Source organism: Naegleria gruberi, assembly GCF_000004985.1.
Source record: "Naegleria gruberi genomic scaffold NAEGRscaffold_25, whole genome shotgun sequence".
In the NCBI taxonomy this organism is placed as follows: Eukaryota; Heterolobosea; class Eutetramitea; order Acrasida; family Naegleriidae; genus Naegleria; species Naegleria gruberi.
The window spans coordinates 354,445-368,173 of NW_003163302.1; the positions used below are offsets into that span (position 1 = coordinate 354,445).

Genomic DNA, 13,729 nt, shown 5'->3' on the forward strand with positions numbered 1-13,729 from the left:
GAAATGTATTGTTCTAAAGAGTTTTCCTTGGAGAATGCCTTACTGTATGAAGAATTACAAAACCTGAAAGAGGCGCATCAACAAGATGATTTAATGCCATTCGATTCGTACAAACGCTTATACGAAACCTATTTTCAATCACTTTCAAAATATGAAGTCAATCTTCCATCACCAGTTAAGAAACAACTAATATCTCTTTATGAAGCAAAAGAATCCATCAAATTCTCAAAGGTTTATGATCTTGTTAGAACTGAGCTCTTGTTCAATCTGAATGATACTTTTGAAAGATTGAAAGAAACATCAGAATTTAAAAGATACTCATTCTCCAGAGACGTCCAATTAAAGAATAGTATTGTTTAGATTCAGTTTTTGGATAATTCTCCTCTTCAACAGCAATACTTTGATGGTATAACTTTCCAATAATTGAAGTTGATCTTATTTTACCTCCCATATAGTCAGGTCTCTCATTATATTCATGTATCCAATCTGGAAGCGCTACTAGTTGACCATTCTTACTTGATTCCATAACAACATCTGACAAGGCAGCCAATTCTTTTGCTCGAGGACTGTCTGCACCTTCCTGTTCACATACAACAACCCATGTATTGCAAATTATTCCAATCTTTCCGTGTAAATATTAAGGAATTATACTAAACACATTCACAACTTACATTACTACTCATTCTAAACTCAAAAACATTAGCACTAGTCCACCAATAGTTTTTCAAGAGATGATGGGAAAAGTTGGAAAGTGCAGTGTTGACACATTTCTTAAGATCAAATTGTTTAAGTGTATGGCCAAACTCATTAGCTTTACTCCACCAACTTTGAATATATTGTGCTTGTGGAATAATTTCAGTATTCCAAGAGGTAAAAAACCTATCACCATCTTTGAATTGCAAGTTAGAAATTGAAAATAAATGAAAGTTACCTAACTCACCTGGAATGTTGTGTTGCTGACAATCGGCAGCGAAAATAATAACACTTCCTTTTAAATCAACTTCATGTCCAAACCATTTCTGATAGTAATCTGGGATGGATACGGTTTCGAATATTCTTACATCTCGTGGATGAAGTCCAGGATTTCTGAAAACAATAACTTTTTTCCCACCTGGAACCATACGCCCATTCTTTGTAATGACAATAACTTGGTTATCTTTCAATTGTTTAGTTTCGTCCAAAATTCCTTTAGCAATAACTGAATCTTTCATAAAAAACTTTGTTTTTTCCTTAGCATTCTTGATTCTTGCCCTAAATTCTTCATCATTTCGACACTTATTTCTAGCAAGGGCTTTTTTTTGTGCATTAAGAAACACTTCATCCTTAACTTGCAATGAACTTAACAAAATAATTATTTGTCTATTAATATTTGCCGTGTCTGATTCATTCAATCCTTCAACAATTTCCAATTTGTTGAAAAGAGGATTCCCCTCAAATTTCTTCATGCTCTCTCTCAGAATGATTTGATTGCCATTCATGATCTTGTCTGGACATACTGTCAACATTCCCTTAAATCCAAGAAATCTAATCTGGAAAGCACGAGGAATGTGAACATATTTTCCATCAATGCTTTGATCTCTCAAACTACAGCAAACTGCCTTGGCAAATGAGTAACTAATCATACCAATACCATCTGACACAATTCCTTTTCCATCTCTTGAATTAATGTCATCAATTACTATATATTTGTGAACACGAATTGTTTCTTTGGTGGAAGTGAAATTAAGACACTGTCTTGCAATTTTGGTTTCAATTTCAGAGGCATAGATCCCAAAGATGTCCATCATTTTCATTGGATCCTCTTCACATGTAAAGTAAACTCCCCTCTCTGAAAGTAAACTTGAAGAAGCACCAATTGGCTTGAACATTTGTCCATATAAACAAAAGCCTTTCAGTGTTGTTTGCATTACTGTGGAATCTCTTTCATCTTCAAAGTCAACTCGGATGAATTTATCAATTCCATAATATCTAAATACCTTGTTATAATCAATCTCGGCAAATTCAAATGATTTTAAATTGGTTGATTTCACTCTTCTTATCAATTCGGTTTGTTTTACAGCGCTTTCATCAAATTTAAATAAAGTATGACACTTCTTCTCTGTAACCACATGTCTATAAAGTTGCTGTGAGAAGTGATACAAACATTGAGTCAGTTCTTCCTTTGCATTAACAAATTGTTCTGTCTGTTCCTTGAACCATTTACAAAATGGTGCATCTCTATGTTTTTGCAAGTAATGTAACAATAAGCTCCTTTGATTATCGATTGTAATGCAACAATGATCGTTTAACCAACCCCATGCCTGTGACCACATTTTTTTGATATTCATTTGTTGCATTTTGAAAATGAAAGAAGAAGAAACAGATCATAAACGCGAGTAAAAAACACGTGTTTTCAAGACTTCCTTAGTTCCAAATTTGGAAATCCTATGCAACATATCATTATGAGAGGAAAGTTTCTACAACATTTATCATGCAAATGATTCTTGCCAATCAAATTAATAGACTTGATTTTAAGAATGTCTCTATTCATTGAATTTAAAGATCTATTTCCTGACCTGCATGTTCACAGGCGTTCATTCACTTTCATAATCTATTTCAGTTGTAATCTGGTCAGTATAAAAAACACCAATAACACTTAATACTAATGTAATAATTAATATATTTTATTAATTTTACAAATTAAAAAAAATGAGTTTTCACTTTCTTGATTGGTCGCAATGGGATCAAACAGCAACCGTTGAAATGATCAAAACAGCAGCTAGTCAAGCTTTGAATATGGGTCCTCCGAATCCAATGTTATGTGCACCATTGTCTGTGAGTGATTTTTCATTCGGAAGTGTAACTCCAAAATTTTCCATAGAAAAGTTACCCAAACTATCACTCACTCAACAAGAAATACATTTACGATTTTTCTATCAAGGAGATGGTTATATTAAATTAAAAACCAGAGCACAAATTAACAAATTAGTTCCGAATAATCAAAGTTATTATGGATACAGTCTAGGAATTGGTAATCAAATGGTTGGACAATATCCAGTTGAAATGCCTTTGGAAATTACAATTAAAGATTTAAAATTGGACGGTTTATTAATTATTAAAACAGATACATCAGCAATTGAACATACAAATATAAAGGATTTAATTAATTTATCTAAACATAAAGAGGACTCGGATCAAGTTAAAGATAATTTATTGAGCAAGGAACCATCAAGGGAATGCGCAGTTTTTGTTCAATTAATGAATAATCCTCTTGAATGTATTGATGTTTATAGTACTTTTGAAGAGGCCATTCCACAATCAAAATCAATATTTGTTAATATGATTAGAGGAGAGGCAGAACAAGGTATTTCAGAACTCATGAAAGAGCCTAAAAGAATACCACTCAATCTCAATGAGCTAGCCATTGGTAAATCAAAAAAGTAAATCAATAATTTGTATATTATCTCATATTATTCTATTCTAATTGAACATTTCTAATGAAATAACAAGCCATCCTACCCAAAAGCGAGATGGAGTTTGTTATTTTGCCTTGCAAATCTTCTAACAATTTTCCAATACAAAAAAAATTGATAAAAATAGATTGGAAGAGTTTTCTCAAAGACTTGAAAAAATATTTTCTCTTCCGATCATCATCATGAAACCATCATCATTTCCTCTTCTAATTAAATTATTTTCAAAACACAATCATCATCGTCATGGTGTGAATGTTCTAGGTGTTTTATTAATAGCTATTTTATTATTTAGTGTAGATAATGTATTTGGAATTTATTCAAGTAAGATTTTTACGATACAACCAGGTGCTGAATATAATGTTGTGGATTTAGAAGGATCAGGTTTTGGATTTTCAACAGGAGGATTGGCCAAGTTTAATTTTACAACTAAACAAGTATGTTTTGATAGGATTTCGATTTTTAATTTGTAATAGTCGGCCGATTCTGCAAATCTTGTTTTTGTAATGCTTCCCTATAAATTCTGGGCAGTATTACACTCGGCAAAGTGGGATAGTGATCCTTCATATGCTCAATATATGTGTGATATTCCTTCTAAATTGGTAAGTTTCAGTTGACTGAAATATTATTCTAATCAGAGTAGAGAATTCCAATCACATCTTCAAGTATTGATGCTGTAGTTTCTTATTCTGATAATGAATTGGTTGCATTGGATGATTACTCTTATTCAATTTCAAAATCCATTACTATTGATACATCTTCCCACTACTCTCTTCTCTTGTTGAAATGTGAACCTTCTGCACCAAGTGCAGCATTATCTATAAGAGTAGATATGGAACTTATTAATCCTAATGGACAACATTTGAGTACTCAAAAGCACCCTTACATTTTGATCTATTTCACTTTGATGATTGCTAATGGAGCATTGTTGACCTATTTATTATTCTTCTTCTTGAAAAACAAAAGACATATTTTCCGTCTTCAAATTGTAATTGGAGTAGCAATCATTTTGCAAATTATCAGTCATGCCTCTGTATTTACCTATTTCGAATATATTAATATTGAAGGAAAAATGTCTGATGCTCTGGATATTACATTATCTGTAATAAGTGTGTTTGGAGATACAGGATTTTTACTCATGTTATTAGCTATTTCAATTGGATATTCTATTATGGAAGATTCCCTCAATCCAAAGGCAAAATTTTTGTTCATTTCCTGCTTTGTTGTTTATTTAGGTACAAGAATTATGTATGCATTTTGTAAGGACTCCTCTATTTGCTCTATTTTCCTTTTGGTATTCAGAGTGGTTAAATTTGTAATCACTTTTGCAATTATCATAGCTATGGTAAGTTGAATGAAACCAAAATTACTAAAACATTTCAGAATCAAACAATAGATAGACTTAGAATACAAGCTGCAGAACAACAGTTCAGTAACGATAACCAAAGTGAAGTGTTCATCAAGATGAAGAAGTACAAGTAAGTTATTTTGTATCTTTCAACAAAATTAACATTGTTAAAGAGCATTCAGATTGGCATTCCTTCTTTACTTGATGGCTCCTGTAATTTCCCTCTTTGTACAATATACTATTTTAACATGGGTTAATTTTTGGGTGTTGTCCATGATTGAAGAGCTATTGGTATTTTACATGAACTATTTTGTAGTTACCAACTTTTATCCACAAGCTTTCGATGTATCAAGACCACATCAAGATTAATTTTTACTACCATTATTAAATTTGTTAATAAAGCTCTTCATTGTTGCCATTGATGTTGAAATAAAGTCAAGATCATCACAGTCGCGCATGAATTGTTCTGCTACCTCTCTAAACTCTTCCTTAATACTTTTAAGATGAACGTGATATGTTTCGTATGATTTTTCACACTGGTCATAAATTAAAAGTAGCTCAGGAACACCAAGCCTAGATTCCTGTACGAAACTAAACTGATCTCCAGAAGAAAACATGGTTGCTGTAATTCTATAAGTATCCATAAGCCCTCTAAATTGTATATTTTTGAACTCATGAGAGAATGTTCCATTAATATAGAATGAAACGCTCCTTCCTAACATATCTACAACTATTGAAATTATATCCCCCTCAAAGAAAAAACCGCATGTAGCTTCTGAATACCTTTCTTGAACATTGGGGAAATAATGTCTTGCCCTTCCATTGCTCGAACATCCGGCATTGTAAGGGTTAAATCCAACAAACTTTCGTTCCAACAGTAAGAAACTTTTTTCGGCTATTCCTAGTCCTACATTAGTTTTGGAAGGTTTACAATCCAATCTGATATGAAAGCACTTTACAGTCTGAGAGTTAATTTCATATGTGGATGAGCAACTTGTATTTTTTGTAATTCCCAAATACTTAACAGTTTGGCAAGCATTGCTGCTCCCCTCGATCTGTTGTGAGTTTGTTTCCTGAGCATCAGTACTATTATTATATAATCTAAAATCTACATCTATGGTTGGTGAATAGTTTGGAGTGTTATCCCATTGATTATAATTATTTGTAAATATTGACATAAATCTCATCCATTTGTGTTTTCTCGTTTGTAATGATTTTTTAAGATCATTGAAAAGTGGCTTTAGCCATGCAGCCTGTTTGACACAAAAAGTTTCCCACAGAACTCCTTCACAATCATCACATATCACTCTATAAAATTTCTTATTAATTAATAATCCTTTTTCAACTAGACTTTTCAAATCCAAAAATTGTAAAATACTAGTAATCATATGTTTAGGAATGTACCACGTTTCAAAGAAATAAATATCATCCTCCTCCTCTAAATCATCCTTCTTTGATTTCCGATTGTCTGAATAGGGATGATATCTATTCTGTGGCTCCTTGTTCAATTGTTCTTTTCCCATTTTTTTTAAATTAACATTTATTTAAAAAACATATTAAAGAAAATTTAAAAGGTGCAATTTCAATACACTATTTATTGCCATCACATCCAAGTTTTTAATCACATCATTCGAAAACTAAATATTTTTCACTGTTACCGTTTTAAATAAATTAAAATTTTACAATTTTAACTCATGACTTCTTTTCACTTCCAGAAGGAACACGTGTTAATTATCTTGACGAGGATCGTTTGGGTGTTGTTGTGTTGAGTTGATGATAAGAAAACTCAGAGAGATTGTATTACGCAAAAATTCAATTCCGAAAAAATGAATACAAACAAGCAAACAGCTGGCTTAAGGCTTGTTGTTGTTGGTGTTGTATTGGCTGTGGTGTTGATGACAACACTCTTCCATTCAACATTTGCTATGGATAAATCTAAATTTGAAAATTGTGATCAAAAAGGATTCTGTAAACGTTTGAGAGGATCAAAGAAGTCTAGTTACATTATTTCATCACAAAAAGTTGAAAATGGAGTATTTACTGCTACTTTGGAAAATAAGGAAGAAGGTTCAACATTCGATCCACTCACACTCGTTATTGAATCATACGAAAATGGTATCTTTAGAATGAAAATTCAAGAAAAGGTTGATGCCGGAGTCACTCTCAAGAATAGATACAATGTTAAAGATGTAATTGTTGACAGTGTTGCAAAGGTCCCAATCTCGGAAAGCAAGCAAAATGTGTTGACAAATGGTAGGTTTGATAATGATGATTATGTTTAATTTAATTATTTTAATTAGGAAATTCTGACTTGGTTCTCGAAAATAGAGATGATGGATTCAAGATTACCTTCAAAGTCAATGGAGAAGATGTAATTGTTTTCAATGAAAAGAATTTATTAGTTGTTGAAAATGTTTTAAGAGAAAAGAATGAAAATTATGGTAAGTAATCAACAATACTTGCATGGATTATTAAATGGAAATAGATGGTGAAAGTGCTCTTGGAATGGACTTTACTTATGTTGGTTCAACTAATTTGTATGGTTTACCAGAAAGAGCTATGAGACTCTCACTCCCACCAACCAAGGATGCTGATAATAATATTCTTACAGAACCATACAGATTGTATAATTTGGATATTTTTGAATATGAATTGAATAATCCTATTGGTCTCTATGGTGTTATTCCATTATTATATGGTATTACTTCAAAGAGTGCTGCTGGTGTTTTCGTTTTGAATCCATCAGAAACCTTTGTGGATATTATTGGCGGATCTCAATATTCTTCTCATTGGATTTCTGAAACTGGTGTTTTGGATGTATTCTTCCTTCCTGGACCATCTCCAAAGTCTATTGCTAAGCAAATGGCTTATTTGACTGGTACTGCTCCACTTCCTCAAAGATTTTCACTTGGACACCACCAATGTAGATGGAATTACAAGGATGAAGAAGATGTAAGAAATGTCAACCAAAAATTCGATGAATATGACATTCCTTATGATGTTTTGTGGTTGGATATTGAACACACTGACGGTAAGAAATATTTCACATGGGACAGCCATACTTTCCCAACTCCAAAGAGAATGCAAGAAGATTTGGCAAGTAAGGGAAGAAAGATGGTCACCATTTCTGATCCTCACATTAAGCGTGAAAATGGATACTTTGTCCACGATGAAGCAACTAGAAATGGATACTATGTTAAGAATTCTGATGGCACTGCCGATTATGAAGGTCATTGTTGGCCTGGATCCTCTTCATGGCTTGATTATATCAACCCAGTTGTTAGAGAATACTATGCTGATCTTTACAGCTTCTCCAAGTATGAAGGATCAACTGAAAATCTTTACACATGGATCGATATGTAAGTATTTTATTTTGCCTTATATTCTAATTATTTTCAATATAGGAATGAACCTAGCGTATTCTCTGGACCTGAAATTACTATGGATAAGAACGCCTTGCATCATGGAGATCTTAGACATCGTGAAGTTCACAACATGTATGGTTTCTATCAATCAGTTGCCACTAATTTAGGTCATATTAAGAGAAGAAATGGAGAAGATCGTCCATTCATTTTGACAAGATCCTTGTTTGCTGGAAGTCAAAGATATGTTGCTAAGTGGACTGGTGATAATATGGCTGAATGGAGCCATTTGGATATTGCTCAACCAATGATTCTTGCACTCAGTATCAGTGGTATGCCTTTTGTTGGTGCTGATGTTGGTGGTTTCTTTGGAAATCCAGAAGAAGAATTATTGGTTCGTTGGTATCAAGTTGGTGCTTTCTATCCTTTCTTTAGAGCTCATGCCCACATTGAAACTAAGAGAAGAGAACCATGGTTGTTCGGTGATCATAATACTCAATTGATCAGAAAGGCTATTGCAAGAAGATATACTCTCTTACCACTGTATTATACTATTGCTTTCGAATCTATGCTTACTGGTGAACCTTATGTTCGTCCTTTGTTCATGGAATATCCAAATGATGCTACTACCTTTAATGTTGATGATTCCTTCCTCGTTGGTACTGATTTGTTGGTTAAGCCTGTTGTTCAAAAGGGTGCTAGCGATATTCTCGTCTATCTCCCAAGAGGTGTCTGGTACGATTACGAAACTGGTCAAAAATTCGATGCTGGTAGAGGAAAGAATGTTTCAATTGCTACATCATTGGATTTGAGTATTCCAGTTTTCCAACGTGGTGGTAGTATTCTTCCTACTCAACAAAGATTGAGAAGATCCTCACAACAAATGGTTAAGGATCCATTCACACTTACTGTTGCTCTTAACAGAAAGGGAGAAGCTTTAGGAACATTGTACTTGGATGATGGTAGTACATTCAATTATAGAAATGGTGATTACGTTTATCGTCAATTCAGTTTCTCAAATAATGAATTGAAGGCTGTTAAGGGAGATATTTCACCTCTCATTTTGAATACCAGATCCAATACTGTTGATTCCAATCAAAACAGAAAGGTTGATAATATTATTGAAAGAATTGTAATTTATGGAGCTTCCAAGCCAAGTAGTATCAGTCTTCAATATGCCTCTCATGATGGTGTTGATTTGTTGATGTCACCAGAATTTACCTTTGAAAATAATGTTTTGACAATCAGAAAACCTCAAATTCCAATCACTGCTGATTTTGTATTGAAACTCAACTAGATGATAAATAAATCCTAACATAAAAGTTTAAAATTATTCCTAGAATTGATTTGAACCCCTCACATATTTTGTATTAAGGAAACACAGTTAGCTATTAAGCAGCGAGAACAACCGAATCCGCCCAAATTTATCTCGAAAGAATATGTGGTGAATTTCGCCCAACATCTACAACGGTTGTTTTATTTAAATTAAAAAATGCGTCAATTGGCATCAATGCCAACCTCTACTGAAGGCAGTAGAGCAGAGCAGAGTAATAACGGTTGTACTACTTGGCCCTCACCAGATAAAAAAAAGAAATTATCCAATACAACAACAAAAAATCAACTCTCTGCCTCGAGATTATCGTCAGCAATGTTTAGAAAGTCGATTTTTGATAGTGATGAACAAAAACCTCAGGAAGGAGAATTTGTTACCGTTGATTCTCTTAGGAAAAAGCTCTCCCTTAATTTATTTAGTTCTGAAAAAAAGAAAAAGGAAGAACAAGAAGCAGGAGTATCAATTCTTCGTCAAAGTTTTAATCTTATAGAATGTAATCAATCACCGAGTGCCACTTTTAAACCAAAAACTTATAATAATTGCAATGCACAAATTGCAACATCAAAATTTCCATCTTCAGAATCATCATACAATCCAATGGAAACGTCAAGACAGACGTATAGATCGAGTGAAAGTGGTGACAAAAAACTAAAGAGTACAAAAGAATCAATAGCAATGCCTCCTCTACAATTAGGAAAAACTTCGAGAGAAGAAACAGATACTTTTGTAAGAGGTTTTCAATATATTGAAAAACTCAATAAGAGAGCAAAATCAGCTGGACAACAAAGATCAAATCTATCTACAAGTAGAACATCAAACTCTGGCTTTTTGAGCTCTAGATCCTATAAAAGCACAATTCAATCAACAAGGGAATCAAAAGATGGTGCTTCTCAAATGGCAACAGGAGAAAATGATTTTGTTTGGGAAAATTATGAAAATTTAAGGGGAACACCTGATTTACAACATCACACTGTAAAAACCTCAACTCTGGAACCACTTAGATTGCAGTATGACCCTAGTCAGATTAGAATGACACCTGTATCTATTGTAAATACTCATGGAGGAAGTAACTCAAAGAAAAATATGATCAAAGATCTCAAGATGATGGCCGAAGCGTGTAGCAGAGCTGGACGTCTGAAAATGGAAGGTTTAATTCATTACAAAATAGCAAACAAATACGAGGAACTGCAAGAAGACATGTCTGCTGTGCCACATTATGAAAGATTTTTAGCAATTAGTGAAAATCTCAAAGATGAAATGGGTCAGTGTTTGGCACTTAATTGTCTTGGTGTGTTATACCAAAAGATGGGAGGAACTGAAAATCTTAATATTGGTCTCAAGTATCATATGATGCAATGGGATATTTCGGATCCTCAGTCCCAAATTGTTAGTAACATTAACATGGGACTGATATTCCAACAATTGGGACACTTTGAAAACGCCTCTGACAATTTTAAAATGGCTTACCAACAATCTCAGAAAATTGGTGATAAACAAGGAGAAAGTATAGCTTTAGCTAATCTAGGTTTACTTGGTAAAGAGAATGGTGATTTATCAATTGCCCAAGCATGTATGGAAAGACATTTAACGCTTTCAGAAAATCTCAATAATCCAGTGAGTGAAGGAGAAGCCTATCAACATTTGGGTATTTTGGCCTCAAAAAAAGGAGATGGAGACGAAGCTGTTAAAATGTTACAAAAAGCTAGAAATATTGCAATCCAATACGATAAGAAGAAGGCAGATCAAATTGCTTGTAATATAGGAATAATAGAGGGTAATAACATGTTTGAACAGTACATGAAACGATTGTATCCTGAAACTACAACTAATTAAAAATTCACAGCTTTATCGATATTTCTTTAACAAAAACAACTAATTAAAAATGCTTTCACTTCACATTGAAACAAATCGACCAAGAGGACGAGCCAATTCTATCGATCGGAAAAGTCTTGTTGGCTCTGTTCAAACAACATCAATGATGAAACCATCATCACCAACAAATGATAATACAGCAAATACTCCAACAGCAACTTTTCATCATATTTCCTCTTCAAATAGAAAACAAGTACCACGTTTTAGATTTTTACAGGGTTTTCCTGTAACAGCATTGATAGTGGTCAACGGAATTAGAGGACAACAAATTAGTTTCATGTATCCAACAGAGGAACATTCTATATTTCAACAGCAATCCGATGAAGTTTTTACCAATATTCCTGTAGTACCAAATAATGTAAATAATAATCCAAGCAATACCATCACTGTAAACACAAATAATAATCAATCGGAACAAATTAATCCACAAGCAACTCCATCAACAGTTTCTTTAAGTACGAGTATTGGAAATAATGTAACACAACCAATTCCGACAAATATAACTACAACCCAATCTTCCCAACAACATTTAGTATCACATCCACAGGTTATTGATAGATATGAAAATGCATTCGGATTAAATAGTGCAGCTCTATCATATCTGTTATGTCCTCCAAAAAGTAGTATTATCAACAAATCCATGTCAATGACCATTGACAAACTACTTTTCCTTTCCAGACCTTCTTCTATTCAGGTTAGAAAAATTCAACTTTCTAGTTTCAATATTTCTTCTCCATCCGTTATGGAATCTGCAGGTGGAGATTATACCCACTTTACAATAGCATTTGTCTTTCCAAATCATGTACTTGAGGAATATAACGAGAAACTCTTTTCTCATCTCTTAATGTTATTGATGAAATCATATGTAAGAGAACAACAAAGATGTGGATATGTTTTGGATCAATTAAATCTATTAGGAAAATTGAAGGACCAAGCTAAGAATTGGAGAGATTTAGTTCTAAAAGCTTGTGATTCTAGTTTATTGGCAAAGGAACTAATTACTATAGTAGACTCTATTAGATCTGCAAATCCTTTACAATTGAGAATTAACAGTTGGATAGAATTTGGATTTAAAACACCAAAAAGGCTTCATCATGCATATGAGAGAAAATTAGCTCACTTACATGATTACTTATCGAAAAATAAGTCACCAGTTCACAATGAATGCAATAGAGAGAAAGTAAGAGCTTATAATTCATGTATCTTTGTAAACGATCTTCCTAAGCTCAAAGTACCTTTTGATGGTCTGCAAGAGCTTCAAGGAAATGACTCAATACTTCGTCTTTTCAACACTGCCACTAAAACAATTGGAGAAATTGCAAAAGAAAATAACCTTAATTTGAGTTTTGTATTGGCATTAGTTCAACACTTAGTTGATTGGGGTCTTGTGAGGATTATACCAAAAATTAGCTATAGTACTGTACTGACATTGAATGAACATCCAGATAACTCAGAAGATGGCTTTTCAAAATGCTCAAAACACGACTGGTTTCCTCCACCAGATCACGTTATTCATGAATTCTCAAAAAGATTTCCACATTTTCCCAATCTAATTGAAGTTTTGGAAATATTTTCAACAACAAAGACATGTAGATCTCACATTGAAAATATTGCCAAAATTCAATCATATTTATCTGGAAAACCAAGCCCCTATCTTGAAAATTCTCCAACTACATATTTTCCTTCAGAACTCAAAACTTCAAAGAAAAAGACACCAACCTCATCATCGAGCAGTGCGGTTGCAAATTCTGAGCAATATATGATGAGCATTGTTTGGCTTTTGAGAAAAGGCTATATTCGAGTTTGTAACACATATTATCAATTAATTATTCCACAACATCAAAAAGGTGCATTCATGAGAATTCCAGGTGGAGGAAGAGATATGCTTTCAAACTCTCCATCGACACCACCACACAATATTGGGTTATCACCATCCAATCATCAAAATGCAACCAACATTATTCGTGATGATTACGACGATGTTTCCAGTGTTAGCAGTACAGACAGTAGTCCCCAGTCTACCCCATTTAAAAAGTATTTCAATGTCAAGATACCTCTCAGTGCTGGAAATGAGTTATGTGAAGAGGACGATAGTCAACCAACCTTTAAATCTCTATCAGCATTTGATTTGGATTACGTTAAAAGTTTATCTGACGACTCTCATACTTTGGATTTATTCAAAAAGCTTCATATCTATTTTAATGGAGAATATTCAGAGAGAGAAATAATTCATCAAAACAATATCTCTAGAGAAGATTTGAAAAAGCTTGTAAAAACATTCAACGAGATCATCCTTACCTATACAATTTAAATGAATTAATAACAAATATTATTTATTCAATCAGTTTATAATTTCAACAAGAGC

The 13,729-nt window shown here is 33.2% G+C and overlaps 6 protein-coding genes across 6 annotated transcripts; 4 read left to right on the top strand and 2 right to left on the bottom strand.

Annotated features, from left to right (window-relative positions):
- Positions 1-650: 650 nt before the first annotated feature.
- NAEGRDRAFT_67889 (uncharacterized protein) lies at positions 651-2,312 on the bottom strand (the record flags this gene model as incomplete). The annotated part of the gene is made up of 1 exon (XM_002677004.1): positions 651-2,312. The coding sequence occupies one exon, from the start codon at positions 2,310-2,312 to the stop codon at positions 651-653; it is 1,662 nt and encodes a 553-aa protein (XP_002677050.1).
- A 376-nt stretch (positions 2,313-2,688) lies between these two features.
- NAEGRDRAFT_79867 (uncharacterized protein) lies at positions 2,689-5,214 on the top strand (the record flags this gene model as incomplete). Its single annotated transcript, XM_002676923.1, has 6 exons — positions 2,689-3,419; positions 3,745-3,886; positions 3,926-4,051; positions 4,093-4,794; positions 4,833-4,927; positions 4,971-5,214. The coding sequence occupies 6 exons, from the start codon at positions 2,689-2,691 to the stop codon at positions 5,164-5,166; spliced, it is 1,992 nt and encodes a 663-aa protein (XP_002676969.1). The 3' UTR covers positions 5,167-5,214.
- Positions 5,163-6,320, bottom strand: NAEGRDRAFT_67891 (uncharacterized protein; the record flags this gene model as incomplete). Its single annotated transcript, XM_002677005.1, has 1 exon — positions 5,163-6,320. One exon carries the CDS (start codon positions 6,318-6,320, stop codon positions 5,163-5,165), a length of 1,158 nt encoding a protein of 385 aa, XP_002677051.1.
- Positions 6,321-6,623: 303 nt separating this feature from the next.
- NAEGRDRAFT_83164 (uncharacterized protein) lies at positions 6,624-9,501 on the top strand (the record flags this gene model as incomplete). The annotated part of the gene is made up of 4 exons (XM_002676924.1): positions 6,624-7,050; positions 7,098-7,238; positions 7,283-8,156; positions 8,202-9,501. 4 exons carry the CDS (start codon positions 6,624-6,626, stop codon positions 9,454-9,456), a joined length of 2,697 nt encoding a protein of 898 aa, XP_002676970.1. The 3' UTR covers positions 9,457-9,501.
- A 150-nt stretch (positions 9,502-9,651) lies between these two features.
- NAEGRDRAFT_67893 (uncharacterized protein) lies at positions 9,652-11,325 on the top strand (the record flags this gene model as incomplete). Its single annotated transcript, XM_002676925.1, has 1 exon — positions 9,652-11,325. One exon carries the CDS (start codon positions 9,652-9,654, stop codon positions 11,323-11,325), a length of 1,674 nt encoding a protein of 557 aa, XP_002676971.1.
- Positions 11,326-11,470: 145 nt separating this feature from the next.
- On the top strand, positions 11,471-13,675 carry NAEGRDRAFT_67894 (uncharacterized protein; the record flags this gene model as incomplete). The annotated part of the gene is made up of 1 exon (XM_002676926.1): positions 11,471-13,675. One exon carries the CDS (start codon positions 11,471-11,473, stop codon positions 13,673-13,675), a length of 2,205 nt encoding a protein of 734 aa, XP_002676972.1.
- Positions 13,676-13,729: the final 54 nt, after the last annotated feature.